General features: G+C 39.6%; 1 protein-coding gene across 1 annotated transcript in view; it reads left to right on the forward strand.

The window, feature by feature from the left end:
- Window positions 1-15491, forward strand: part of THSD4 (thrombospondin type 1 domain containing 4) — a 230693-nt gene that overhangs the window by 191674 nt on the left and 23528 nt on the right. The window contains exons 9-11 of the mRNA XM_058811504.1: window positions 8961-9136; window positions 12903-12999; window positions 13858-14100. Coding sequence (XP_058667487.1) covers window positions 8961-9136; window positions 12903-12999; window positions 13858-14100 — 516 coding nt within the window. The remainder of the gene's footprint in view (window positions 1-8960; window positions 9137-12902; window positions 13000-13857; window positions 14101-15491) is intronic.

A 15491-nucleotide genomic window follows, 5' to 3' on the forward strand; every position in this document is an offset into this window, starting at 1 on the left:
GAACATCTTTTTTGTATTTAAATGTGTGAACTGACATAAACAATAACATGAGTGATACTGCTCCAAGCCTTTATAGCCAGAAGATAATGCCTGAGAAAGTGATAGCAGTGCTGTACTTCCAGCTTTCCTCTGACCACCCAGCTTATTGTGCCAGATTTCCTCTTCTGGCAGAGTGTACTCAGGTAAATGGAGACAGCCTCTCACAAGTGTCTGTGTCATTTTTCTTCACTAGGAGCCAAATACTCCAGAGGGTCTGTAACGAATGATTGTTGTTTTAAGTGAAAGACTGAAGTTTACATGCTGTTGTCAACTTTTATTGGTAGAGAGAATGAGTGAAGAACTGGGTGATTTTTTAGGGCTGGGTATGGGCAGTCTGTCTGCTGTAGTCTGTGGCTGTATCCTTACTGTAATGGGCACTGAATTAATCAAAGCACCTGTATCCTTAACCTAAAGGTCACTAAATTAATCAAAGCCCATCTTCTCCCCCCATAGTCAGGTCTCTGCTCTCAAGTCTCTGTGCCCTGATCTCCCCTGGTCTGAGCTTTGCCTGCCCTGCTGGACCCGTGGCTGCCTGGCCCCAACACCCTGGGGGCTCCTGCCAGGACAGGAAAACCATTTCAGATTCTCCTCCATGGCAGGGCCAGCATTCACTGAGACCTGATGTGCCTGGGATTCAGTGTCTGTGTCAGCCCGGCCTGAAAGCAGCCACGAGGCCTCCAGAGAGCAGCAGTGTCAGACCCTGGGCCAGAGCAACTTGAGCCTAAGCCAGGGGACCCAGCAGTGCTCTGCAGCCCAGTCTGTGTGTTTTGAGTTACAGTGTTTAACTTCACCACACAGAACATCCAAAATTCTTGAGAAATTCCACTTGAAATTCAAAACAGCTTAGGAGTATTCATTAGCTCCAGTTTTTCATAGCAAGGAACACAAGCTATTTAGCAAACAAAAGAAGCGGTTTCTACTTCAGCTTTTAATTCTTGTGAGATAGAGAGGTCTTTTCTGTAGAGATGTCACAATCTGCTGGTTTAGCTTAGCTGTCATACAATTATTCCAACTGGCAGTTGACAGGAGTGCAAGGAGGTACAAAACACTTTTTGTTATGCCAGCTAGAGAAAAAAGTGGGGTATTTACACATGTGCATTTCACTTATCTGGCCCTTCTGACTGAAGTAGTGTCTAGATTAGAAGATAATTCAATTGCATTTATCTACCCAAAGGACTTTTGCCAAATGTGTGCTGAGTTTCTGTGCTGGGTTCACTAATATGCAGTTGAACTGTGCCAGAAGGCTCAGCTATCATGTTCAGAGCCATTAGCAGCCAGTCCAATCAACTCCTGAAATACAAGAACCAGATTCTTACTGAAATAATGTAACTAAGACAAATCCTATCATCTTCAGGTTCAGCTGGAGCTGCATGGCTAAAATATCACATGCTACACTGGAAATGTATCCCTGTTGGAGACTACCAGTCCTGAATGTTGTTTGTTATTTCTAAATCCTTGATTTACAGCTATTGCCAGTGGAGACTATTTCCTGATGTTACTGACATAGGGTAGGAAATACATTGCTAAGAATTCAAGCCCTGTTTTTTCACTGGGCTTAGACAAAAATTCTAATTATGCCTCATAAGAGCTGAAGTTCTGACACTTCCACTAAGAAACTGTAACCTCAGTTATGTCCTGCCTTCTTTACAGAAAGAAATTAAGAATGTATAAGTAAGAGTGGGAAAAGGGATTTTGAATTTCTATATTAAAAAAGCCCACAATTTTGAGTTAGACTCTACTGATTAATTTCTAGAGTCTTCTGAACCATAGGAGTTCCACTTTGAAGTGCTGCATTTCCTAAAACAAAATAGTAGATATGCAATGGGCTATACATTCAACATAGTTACAGATACAAGACGTGTATGATTCTCACTCCAGTTCTCTGGGGCTTAGTGTTGTTCTTCTCTTCATATTTAATTCCTCTCAGTCTATTTTTGTCCTTCTGTACTTCATATTCAGTATTTTCATGGCAACAGTAAAATTACATACAACTATACAGCAGGAAATTTGCATAGACTTTAGTGGAGTTGGGAATTTAGTCAACCACTGCTACCCCTTCAACTCAAGGGAAATTTTTGTTCAAGTTATAAGAGAGAGAGGTTTTTATAGATTATTTTTATAGTACTTAATAAAATGTATTTGAGATATATAATTATAGAGAATGGCCAGGTAAAAATAAATGGGAAGTTCATCATTCTTAACATGTACTGTTGTTGTGCGTATTAATTGTGTAAGTCCTTTTAGGTTAGGTCATTCACAGAATAACGGAATCTCCTCATTTTCAGATTTTGTTGGAATGATTCTTATCTTGAACAAATGTTGTGCTGGCCTTCTGATAGCTTGGCTTGTACTTCTCCCCAGTATAGGGGGCTGTAATAGATGACTCATAAAATGCAGGAATTGTTCAGGAGTGATGGCATTTCTAACAGGAGTTCTTTGCTCATTGCAGTCAATACAAAGTAGGAATTGAAGCACCCTTAATGAAGAGCTGGGGTGTTGCCTATTTAATTGTGGTGGTTATTGAGATGCAGTGCCAATATTTGCATATGTCATGAACAGCATGGACCATTAATGCCTTCACACTTCCCTGACTTTCATAAAGCCTGTCTTGTTAAAGAGGCCTGGGCAGGTTTGTTTTTGTGCTAGAGACCTCACAAACATAGCACTAGCCTAAAGATTGACTTCATCTCTGTTGTTTCCTCTTATTCCTTCATTTACTTTCTTGTTAAATACTAGTATGACCTCCAATAAATGCTTTTAGAAACTAATTATATGATCTGGGTAAGCATACTCTGTAGTGTTCCCTAATTCTCTGCTATTTAGAGCCATATCTGAACATTCAGAATTACTGCCTTGGCATAACTTACTCCCCATGGAAAGCCTTGAAATCATGTAAGTGTTATTAGTTTTGTACTTAGGAATAATAATATTAAAAGTCATCAATCACTCAAGAGCACCTGCTTGGAAAATGGGAAAAGGCATTTATTAGAGCAATTTTAAAGAAGGGAAACAGTAGTAGGAAGAAAACTGAAAATTAAACCCAAGATACAATTCATAAGAAGTGCTTATGCCTTGCAGTGCAAGAATTAACAAAATGCTGAAATTCTGCTTTGATGAATGTTTTTACTTGCATCATCAAATCTGCTTCATGAGCTCCCCATTTCCAGAGCTCCAGGCTGTACACAGCCACAGGTTTGCAGTCCCAGTGTAGCAGCTGGGTAATGGGATGCAGAACATTCCCTGCCTGAGTAACACCACTGTTTATATGGGTTTTCCAAAGGTCTGTGTTGCACACTGCTTCCCACTGGGATTGAGGATGATGTGTGGGTGAGCAGCAGTGACATGGAGGCACAATAATTGCCAAATTATCACATTTTGCACATGTCAGGTCATATATCTGTGTGTGTATTTTGCAGTACCTCGTGTGCCAAGGTCTCAGCAGTCACAGTGTGAGAATGCTGTAATCAGAGAGGGGGTTTCTCAAATTTTGCTTCTCATCTCGCCAAAAAGACAGAAGAGGAAGCCCAGACTACTTAATGTGTTTTTGTTTCATGGGCTTTTACTAATACCTATCAGGGAAAAGTGCTAAAAAACATGGGGAAATCCTGCATCCTCCTCTGACAGAGGCTCAAGATTTGGTACCATGCAGATTGACTCTGCACTTGCTTTGGAGATTTTACTGAAGCCATGGAGACTTCAAACCTGCTGTAGTGTCTGGGTCTGAACAGACTGTACAGCTATAGGGCAAATCTGGCTTTTTTCTCAAAGCCTATAATATTTATTAGCATCAGTAGTTAATTGTCTCTTCTGCTTTGCTGCCTCAGCATTTTCCTTGAGCTGATGCATCAGCAGGGCTTTTGGAGTCAAACACAAAAAGGAACAGGCACAACTGAGAGATATGGGGGCTTCTCTCTGAGGGAGTTGGGGAAGCAGTAGTTCAGCAATAGTTTGGATCCTCTGAAATGGAAAATTACTGTTTGCTGCAGCGCGGAAAAGGAGCATTTCTGTTTGCAGTCATTAACTACAAAATAATTGTGTTTAAGCAAATAAACAGTATTTTCTTTTTGCAGGTAAAAAATACCCCTGGAATATTTAAAAAGTGGTAGTGGGATTTGTTGTTCTCATGATCATTAGGAAATGCACCAAAAGATGTCTACATTCTCAAAACTAAAACAACACTAAATTAGACCTAAGGCAGCAGAATAGCAATCTCTTGTACTTGCTTTTTTTGACGCTGTCATAGTGGAGGGTAAAACCTGCCAAAGTGGGACCTCAGGCCAAACTTGGCAAAATTGGTTTAATGAAATTCACTGTTTGAAATTTATTCCCCTTTGAAGCAGGACTTCTCTGTGTGATAACTCCCTAAGGAGAATATCTGAATAACTTATTGAGCAGGATTATGCTGTTGACCTGAAGTTCTGCTGTTAATATTTTAGATAAGAAAGAAAACTGTGCAAACCTTTCCTTGGAAATAACAGTATACTTGAATTATCATTTCCTTTTAATAGTGTTGGGAATCTCGTACTTTTATCTAATGCCTACTTTAAAAATATTTAAGCAATTGCTTGAATGCTAATGCCAGCAATAAATACTATGTGTCATATTTATTTGCAATGTTATGACAACTACTCAGTTCATGGATAAATTCAGCAGTACCATTACAAAATAAGCATATGTCCAAGCTACTCAAAGCTGTAAGCAAAGATGATTGTTAGATTTCTAAAAAGCAGATTTTAAAGTTTCTTCTAGGTAAAAAAATAAGTAATTTATTAATATATGTAATAAAAAATAAGTAATCTATGTAAGAATAGGGGTCTGTATTATGGTGTAATTGTATAGAAAGCCAGACAACCAAAATTCTCTTCTCCAAAAGGACTTGAAGAGAATTTCAGACATTTAAAAAAAAACTCAAAAAAATTCTAAAAAATTATTCAGTATCACATAACTCAGCCTGCCTTCATGCCTATCAGTCTTGCAAGATGGAATGCAATCAGAAGTAGCCACTGGTTGTAGGAGTTGCTCTGGTTAGCAGGCTGGGGTATGGCTGCTCAGAGTTAAAGGCCAGCTCAGTGCCTTTGCTGCACTTTTCCACTTTCTGGACTTTTCCATTTGCTGCACTTTTCCAACAAGCCCTTCCCTTCCAAGTTTCTCTTCCTGTTGCATTCCTCATGGTTTGTACCATGTAGCCAACTGACTTACCTACCTCCCAGGAGATGTCCCCAAAGGCTGTCTGTGGGGTTTAGTTGTACAAGGACATCACCCTGCACTGATTTTTATAATGCAGTATGTGAATTTTTTAGATTTGTCTCTGAAAGCTCCATATCATGTATTTTTGTGCAGGAAAGATAAACAGGAGTAGTTGCATGTTTCTTTCACTTCTTTCTTCAAAGTGGTGACACAGAAGTAGTCTGAAATTTACTGCAGCTGTGTCTGGGCACTTTCTTTAAAGGTGTTGGGAAAGTGGTGTTTCTATAGAAAGCTAGTATGGCCAAGGCATTCTTGACTTAACAGCAACAGGATTAAATCTTTAAAAGCTTTTAAAATAAAATAGAAGGAAAATGCTTCAAATGTGATATGTCAAGTAAAAATTTTGCTTGTGGTGTAAAAATAAGATAGTTGCTACACTTTGCCTATAAGATGCTTTGGTTTTTGATTGGCAACTGCAAAGCAATTGCAGAGAGAGAGAGCCCCATCCGTGTCACCCACTCCCCTGTTGGAGGTGCCTTTGTTGAGGACCTTTATCAAAGAATATTTTATGCTGTCTTTTCAGTCTTTGACTTGCAACTTGAGTGCATCTGCAGCTTGTGCAGGTTCCCTGGATTAAATCCCCAGTGGGACATTTGCAGTTGAGTCCAGCAGCCAGGCCCTGCCCTGGATTCCCACTGGCCACAGCTGCAAGGCTGTTCCCAGAGAGGGGAACTGCTCCCTGCTTCACTCTCTGTGGGTCAGGACCATGTGGGAGACACTTCATGTGGATGGGAAAGAACTTCAGTTCTGTCTGTCTGCAGCCTTAATAGGACTTGTAAAGCAATTAAGTAGGACTTAGGACACTGTTCTCCCAGACAGAAAAGCCTTAGGACAGAAAAATAGACTGTATTGCTCTGCATGTTAGTGCTTTGCCAGATTTAAGAAGTTTCATTTCATTATTGGTACTGTGCCTATTTTGGGTGAAAATGTACTGCAAATAGTGAGGTACTGTACCCACACCTAAAATATTTCTCTTCAGATATGGTTAGAAAAATAGGAGTAATTCAGCAAGACACTTAAAATACATAATAAACTGCTAATATGGAGAAGTTAATCAGAATTGTATCCGGAAATACTCCATATCACTCTGGGTCCTGAAATACTCCATATCACATATTGCAAAATATTATTGAAGGCCACTGTAAACAGCACAGTTTTAGTTAAAAGCTGTTTCCAAGATGAAAGATAGATTAAATGGGCTACAGCATGTATGAGGAATTCCTCATGAGGACTTAATGGTAAAGCTTCTCATAATCTTTTGTGCTTTGGCTAAAAATATTAGCACCATAAAAATTCTTCAGGGGGCAGACTTGAGGTGGTGGATGCAGAGTGATCAAAACATAAAAGAGGCACATTTTCCCTTTTTATGGAGAGGCCTCTTTCAAATGTGTCATATGATGGATTTGAAATGAAAGTTTAATGTGCACTCAGTTTTTCAGACAGCCATCTTTCTACAGCTTCATTATTAATAACAATCTTAGCCAGCTCTCTTTTTTTTTTCTTGAGCTCTTGATGATTCATTTATCTTGTTTGTTTAGCATCAATCTAAGAAAAAATACTCAGATCATAAAGTTAAGGAAGTGTTCCACATTAATAAACCAATGTAAAATCAGTCTCCAATACATTTTGCAGAAGTTTTTAATCCATAGTTGTTTAATTAAAAAGTAAAAAAGTGTAAATAGCATATAAATAGCAAATAATGTGACTGGACTTCCTATTTAGCCTGTGTGCAATATTTTTGAGCTATAATTTTTCCTCTCAGCACAATATGAGGAATGATGAAGCCATTTCTATGGCTGTTATTGTATAAAATATTTTTCAAGAAATGTCCACAATATAGAGGTTGTTTTGTTGGCATGTCAGTAAATGAGACCTAGGAAGCAAGAGGATATATGGCAGCTCTTGGGAAAATAAGCATGTAGCATTAAGTAAAATAAAAGTTCAAAATGTGTGATTACATTTACAGGGTCTGATCCAAAGCCATTAAATTCATTGACATTTTTGCTTTTATAAAAATATTTCATCAATATTAAGCAAATTATATATAGTTGGGTAGTCAGCAGCAACCCCTCCGAAAGATTTTGAATTTTACAACCTAGCAAGACAAGGGAGTGTCACTGTCCCTTCTCATGGGATATTCTTTTCTGAGTGCTGCAGCAAAGCACAAAGACTGCTTCTGTTGATTAAGTTAATTCAGATGTCTGGAATATGTACAAAAAATTAAGACTTTTGTCTCTAATGTGTATTACTTTGGAATTAGTAGTATAAATTTAATTTCCCATCATTTAGGCCATGCATGTAAGTTTTTCCTAGTAGCATAAATAATTGTGTATAATGTTGAGAGCATTTTAACTGAGTATCACTGTTGTTAAGACAGGGTGAAGAAGAAGCAAATTGGAATAACTGGCTCCTTGACCCTAAATTTTTTTAAGTTCAAAGCTTGTACCTTGAATTTGGATTTTAAAAAGTAAATTACCAAGCAAAATACAGCCAAGGGTATTACTAGATTTTGTTGTCTCTTTTAAAGTTTTTATTTAAAAGAAAATTCTTTTGTAATAAAATTGAAAATCTATGAGTAGAGCCTTAAGAGAAAGGGTTGTGTCATTCCTGTGTACTTAAGCAATGTCTGATAGGGTTTCAGCCTATATATATATATAAAATAATGCAACTGTAATATTGCAGAAATTAAGCATATATGTGGCAGGAGTTTCTGACCTTAAGGACTAAAACTATAGTAACCTAGACAGATAAAGAAAATAGGAATGAGGAGGAACAGAGGCTCCTATGTCACAAAAGCAGTGACTAGCCCATAATAACAAAGGGAAGGCACTGCCCAGCGGGACATTGAATCCATATTTTATCAATCCCTGGCTAGTATCTGATTTGCAAGTAACTTTCTTTATGCAAGGGATTCTACAGAGCATTTTCAGAATGCTCAGCACTCCAAGCAGTGCTGCAGGTCAGGACTCTGCAGATGTTCTGACAAACTTGTTCTGAAAAGGAAGTGGAGGGACCAGCCAAAGGGCATCATAACAGGATACCAGGAACATTTGGCAACTCGGGGTACTCATGTGCTTCTACAGTTTGGTCCTTCTACATTGTGCAATGCACTGGTTTTCTGTATCTGACTCTGTGATTTGTTCTGCCTAAATCACAAACTAGTCCATGCAATGGGAAGAAAATGCAGGAAAACCACTTCCTTGGCATCCATGTGTGCTGTGTGTGTTGCTGGCTGGCTGAGAGTCATGTGGCCACCTAGGAGAAACTGTTGGAAAAGGTTTCCAAGCTGTCTTTGATTTTTCTTTCTTTTCCTACAACATAAACATATGAAGTGTTGAGACACAGTTTTCTAAGATTGCTTTGTGCTTGATTTGTTGAGTTTTTTACTAATATAACTGTTTTCATCAGCTTTGTTGCCTGGCATCAGGAATACCTGAGAGTGTTCTGTGCAGCTGTGAGGAGCTGACTGGGCAGCAGTGTGGGAAGGGGCTCTCCTGTGACCAGTGCTTGTGTTTGTGTCCCTGCATGTGGGAAGGGGCTCTCCTGTGACCAGTGCTTGTGTTTGTGTCCCTGCATGTGGGAAGGGGCTCTCCTGTGACCAGTGCTTGTGTTTGTGTCCCTGCATGTGGGAAGGGGCTCTCCTGTGACCAGTGCTTGTGTTTGTGTCCCTGCAGCCCTGCGCAGCCGCTCGGGACGCTCCATCATCAACGGCAACTGGGCCATCGACCGGCCGGGCAGGTACGAAGGAGGGGGCACAATGTTCACCTACAGACGCCCCAATGAGATCTCCAGCACTGCAGGGGAGTCCTTTCTGGCTGATGGGCCAACCAATGAAGTCCTTGATGTCTATGTGAGTTAGTATTTAAATTATTCTTCCTGATGGAAAAGAAATTGTTCAGTTTGTGGTTAACGCGCAACAGTAAAATGGTATTCAGTACCAATGCTTTGTTGCTGCAGTTTTGAAATGTTTGTTTTGATGTTTTACACTTGTTTCCTGTGGTATCTGTTTTGCTCCAGATCATAGGAAATCTTCATCAAGCCTTTTTCTCTCAGACTTAACTGATCCAGTAAAACAAATTGAACTTACTCAGTAAAATAGAAATAAGGCATACAAATGTTCAAGGCTTTTCTTTTGTGAACTGGATTTTTTCTGGATACTTTCCTAGTGAAACAAATTTGGTATAGTTTAATTTTACAGTGAAGAAGCAAATACTTAAGCCAGACAAGGCCTCTCACCATCTCAGTTTCCTTTAAAAGAAACAAGTCCATAAACCTATAGAACGTAGGATTTGAAGCAGGGCAGTTTTAATATGAAGCTGTGATGGGAGACCATAGATAATGGCTATTTGAGAAAGGAAGACAGAAGACAAATTGTTTCTAAGAGGGAGAAATATTGAGAAAGCTTTTTACTTTAGATGGGATGGGTTTTTAGTTCATCATATTGAAATAAAAAACATAACTGGAATTGATTACAACTTCTTCCAAGATAAATGGTGTGTTCTGAGATTATACACTCCCACACAGTAAAATTCATTTCTTGAAAAAAATAAATTAAGGGAATAAATGATTCTTTCATACAGGCTTTTTTGTCCTTGAGTGCAGTGCGAGGTAGAAAAGTGAATGTGCTGGGTAATTCCATAGAAAACTTAATAGTAACTACCCTGATTACAAGGCTGGGAAAAGTTAGATGTTGGCAAAGTTATTTCCCATCTGCTATATGGTGTCTAATAAAGCAATGTAATAATTATGCTAACACTAGAATCATTAAGGTTGAAAAAGACCTCTGAGATCATAAAGTCCAAGATCCGAACTTCTTTTCCAATTGATTGCAATGAATGACTGGGAAAAACCTGGAAAAATAAACAACTTTTCTCCTAAACTGTGCAATGCAGACTCTGTGTTTTTCAGATGTTTGTGTTTTTGTGAGGTTACAGGGTTTGTGAGTTGAGGCTTGGCTTTGAGCTTTTATGTTCAGCCAATTAATGCCTAGTATATAATGACCCAGAGAGAAATGGGTTAGGAAATGGATTGAACATTTCCAAAGTAATATCATAAAAAAGCCTTAAATTTTGATGTTGTTTGATGTTTGTTTTGATGTTTGATATTGTAATGTTTTGGTTTAGGCTTAGGGAGTGTAAGAAAGCTGCCATGATGGGTTAGCTTTGCCAGCTTTGCTCTGTGGCTGCTGCTATGGGTTGCCACTTCTGATTTGACAGGACTCTCACCTGAGATGTTTTGGTTTGATAGGAGGAATGCTACAATTCAGTATAAAATGATAGTTTAGTCTCTTTTTTAATATACTGTGGGAAGATAAAGGTGAATAGTGCTAGATGCAAGAAAATCAATGCTCAGTATGACACAGCTTCTCTCCCAGGTTTGAGATGTGTAACCAAGCAGATACAGATGTCTTTTTTCAGACTTCATTTTACAGTGCCTGAGTTATGTAATTCTCCATTCACCCATACTCATGATCTTTATGCTCTGTGTAGAAAAATGAAGAGATTTGCAGATGAGAACTCGAAATGGCTTCTGTTCTATTTTTCTGAGATCATGCTGTCTTTCTTCCACTCTGAAATATAAAGTGAAAAGCTTTCTGATATACAGGAGGTTATAAGTAACAAGAAGAAGAGATGCAAGTTCTGTCCTAGTGTGAAGTATACTTTGCTACAAAGATTTGGGTCCACTAAGTCAAAGCAGAAGTGTTCTATCATTTCAGGTATTTTCTTGCAGGAAAGCTGGAACAATATGCTAATTAGGGACCTCATCAGTTAAGCTCTGTCTAAAATATGACTTTCAGTTGTTTTGAGAAGTATGATGGAAAAACCATCACATGGGAACCACTGGGAAGTTGTTCCTGGAACCATCTACAGAACAGGGTCCTGGCTCTGGAAGGGGAAGTGTACTCTACTGCTGAAGTTAGTTCACAGTTCTTGGTTCTCTCAGGACCACAAAGAGGGTGTATTTTTTGGATAAGAAAGTGACATTGGAAGGACCCAACCTTAAAAAAAATACTGCAAGCAGTGCATTGTTAGCTGGTTCAGAAAAGTGAATACTCTCTGGGGGACAGCATTTAGAGGAACAGCTATTATATTTGGCAAGGAAAGAGTGATTTTGACATAAGTTAAAACAGAAGTCTGAATCCCTAGTTGGTATTAATAGATACAAATTTAGTGAAGCCTTGAAGCATTAGTTGTCCTCTGCTGGGTCACTGGGCCATTAGGATAGCAGGACATTTTACTTCTAGGTCCAAGAATCCATGAGATTCATTGGTGAGAACCAAAGAGCCACAGGTAGCTCTGATGTTTGCTTCTGGGTTTGTTGGTTTGGGTGTTTGGTTTTTTGTGTTCTGATTTGATTTGGTTTGGTTTTAAAGGGTACTTTGAGTATAGTCTGAGGCTTTTATCAGACTAATCTCCACAGAGAGTTCAGGCTAGAACCTGTGTCAGTAGAAGCAATACTGAAGTAGTCAGAGCTAAAATAGTGGAAGTATCAGCTCATGACACCCCTGCATTTGTAGTGTGGGTGTGCTCAGGCTCAGAGCAGCAGTGCAGTAGAATTCAGTTGGGAGTGGAGTGTGCTGCTAACAGTTTGTAAAAGCTGTGCTAAAGTCATGTCTTTCTCAGGTCCTATTATGCCCAACTGTTTAAACAGCACACCCAGTGTAACAATGGCTGTCAGAGTCATGCTCCCGTCAGCTCACCTGGGCTTGTGCAGCAGCATTCTGAAAATCCTGGGCTTCATTTTCACATTTAAAGGAGAAAACTTTCTGGTTCCTGCCTGTGTTTTGTAAAGAACATATTGATGGAATTGTGGTTTGCTGTAAGACATCTTGGTTCAGTTGAAGATAAATTTGGAAGGGTGCAGGAGGGCTGCAGGTGATCTTCAGCTGCTGCTGCAGCAAGTCCATGGGCCTTGGGACCTGCTCCCTGATCCTTGCTGGGCACTGCTCCTGGGGAGGCAGCAGGACAGCCCCAGTTTGAACTGGTGGGTTGCTGGGGCTCCATGGGTGCTGAGGGAGCTGCAGGCGCTGGAAGGAGCAGCAGCTTTGCCATGGACACAGAGCAGTGTGTGCTGTCTGCAGGGGTCTCCTTGAGCCTCTGGGGAACCTGTAAAAGTGCAATAGGCTGCATGTGTAGGGCTAGGGGTTGTGGTGGTTTGGTTTTTCTGCTTTTTTTCTTTGCTTTTGTTTCCTCAGGCATCTGTCAAATCCCTGCTATCTGAGAGTGTTTTGATGATCTTAGGACCATCTCTTCTGCTGCTGAGGCCTGGTGTGTGCCTCTGCTGCTCCCCTTGCTGAGAGGAGAGGCCATGGCTGGCACAGCCCACAGCACACCCTGGCCCAAGCATGGCAGGCTTAGGTTTTCAGAGAAGATTTAGACAAACATTTTCTCTGCCATCAAAATCTAGCTCAATTTGCAAACACAGGAACTTGCATTTCCTTCTTTGCAAACAGTAACTTGTGTTTCCTTCTTTTTGCATTTTTTGGAGACAGTCATTAACCATTGCTTCTATCCCAACCAGTGATAATGTTATGTAGCTGATCAGTTCAAGTTGGTATTTAAGTGTTAGTGACATAACAAGTGGAAGAACTCAATGTATGCTGGTTTTCTTTTTAGATGATTCATCAGCAGCCTAACCCTGGTATACATTATGAATATATCATTCCAGGAGACAATGTCATTAGTCCTCAGTTGCTTGCTCACAGGAGGCCAGGTAAAATGTCACCATTTCCTTTTATCAAACACTTTTTGTCACTTAATAAGCTAATGGAGAAATTAATACCAATGAATTAGTGTCAATGCTGTGGTCGAGGCCCAGAATTTCACCCTACATGTTTAATTTGAACTCACCATAGATTTGGTAAAACTTCAGTGAAGTAAAACTGGCAGGGTTTATTATGCTTTAGCTGGGAAGATTACTACTTTGAGTAGGAGTGTTGTAACCATGTCTCAGAAATTAAATAAAACATGATCTTTATTTTCAGAGTGTTTTTCTTTCTGAAATAATTTAAAACAACCCTCCACAGTTCCCCTTTCCTCTTGCAACTGGAGAGGATCAAACAGAACACTGTTCTCTTCCCAGGCAAGAATCTGGACAGCCCCTGCCTGAGCTGTGGGTATGTGCTGTGTGTGCACCTAGGAAGTTCTGAAGGACAGGAGAAACTTTGCAAGTGAATTTACTCCTCACTTTAATGTTCGTGACTTGCTTTGACAGATTTCTGAGTGTTTGGTATGTTCATAATGAGGAGCAGCTGTGCTGTGACATGGGGAGGCACAGAATGCAGAGCATGGAACAAAACAAAAATGCTTTGGGAAATTTTGACACTGGGGCATTAACTCTACGTTGTCTTTGGAGATTCTTCAGTTTTTAGTTTTTAATGTACTTGCTGGCTAAGACTTGGTTGTCTTAGTTTAAAACAACACAGTCTTTGCAGGTCACTATTAGGCAGTCTCTACATAGCAGATTAAAGCTGCTTCCAAGTTTAGTGATTCTCCAGTTCTAATTATTAGAGAATAATCACATAGACTAATAGACTCATTGTTTTACTTTTCTATTATTGTCCATCATCAGGGGAGCCACTGAATGGTCAGTTAGGAATGCCAGAAGGTACAAGTCATGAGTCGGAGGATTTGCATAGAGAGACAGACATTCTGACTGGACAGTCAGCTGGAACTTTCCCAGTTATTCAGCCAGGAAGATTTCCTTCTCATCAGCCAGAAAACCAGGTGCCTGCTATGCAACCACCAAGACAAAACCGAGAATACAACTGGAAACAGGTTGGGAAAACTGAGTGCACTACTACATGTGGGAAAGGTAAGGGCTTTGTGTATGCACAAACATTGCTAGACCTGCTGTTTTCTGTTCTCTTACAATCAAAGGTCACATCACTACTGTTACCTGTGCTTACATTTAAATCAGTAAAACCAGCAATATTAGAAATAGAAAGCGTGGAAACTATAAGGAGGATATGGCATTTGTCTCTGAAAGGAAATATTTCAGCATTTATGGCAAGCTACTCTCTCCCATGCCCTTGATACACAGCTACTTTCCTCAACATCCTTTGGCATTCTTTACCATTCCTTTTGCCTCTCCAGCATTGTCAGATAACCCATCGGGCTTTTTGTGTCTTTGCCAACAGTTTTCTGGCCTTCATGGGAAGGTTTACTGGCATTTCATCAGACAGATCTTCGTCTCATTGGGTGTTGCTGGAGCAGCACTGATGTGACTACAGAAGTCTGAGGTTTTTACAGGGAAGAAGTGGGAAGAAAAAGGGATGGAAAGGGCCTGGTGAACTTTTGGGAAGTGGTGCATAAACTGCTTGTATGTACTGCAGAGATTCAGCTTTGCTGCCAGACATTCACAGTGACCACAGATTCAATAATGCAGAACACAAGCAATTGCTTGGAAGAATAAGTTTTTTTGATGGTAAAAGTGAAATCTTTTGTACTATGCATAGCCACCCACCACCGTACCATGAAACTGCAGCGGTTTAAAATAAACATGTACCAGTGTGGGAGCTCAGCTGACTGTCACCAGTTCATTTACATGTAGAACATTTGCTTCCTAATTAGTTTGAGAAGACACTTTGTAAATTTGTTCCAAGGCCAGGTCGGTGTGCATGTTATAGCTACAGACAGCTAAAAAATCCAGCAATATTGATAACAATCAAAATTTCTTCTCAGTTAAAAAAAAAAACTCCTTGGAGAAATTACTGCAGAAGTACTAGAGCTAAAATACTACCAGTAAAATTCAGACTTCCTTAAGTCAGCCCTTTTGTGGAGAAAAATATTTTAGTTGGCATTTAAGCACACTGTGCTTTTACTACAAGTCATCTAGGCAGAATCCATAATTGTGTCTGATTATTGGCTAGCAGCAATCAGTCTGTATCAACTACTGAGTGACTGAATTCCCATATTCAAGGTGAATTTCAGTATCTAAATCAGGTAATTTATGGTGCAGTTGTAGGAACACATCAGGGTAAATGTATTCTTCCTTTCCATCATAAAAATCTTTGTTGTGTATGCCATGGCCTTTATCAACATTGGCACATGGTTCTTGTTCTTTCTGCAGAGATCTGGTCACTCTTGGCAGTGGCATTAATGAAATCTGAGTCAAAATGAAGATAAAAAAACACTAGGACTTAAAAAAAATTAAAATAAAAAAAATTAATTTCAGCCTCCTATTTATTCCATTAAATTTAGCAA

The sequence above is a fragment of the Ammospiza caudacuta genome, chromosome 10 (genome assembly GCF_027887145.1).
Source record: "Ammospiza caudacuta isolate bAmmCau1 chromosome 10, bAmmCau1.pri, whole genome shotgun sequence".
Lineage (NCBI taxonomy): Eukaryota > Metazoa > Chordata > Aves > Passeriformes > Passerellidae > Ammospiza > Ammospiza caudacuta.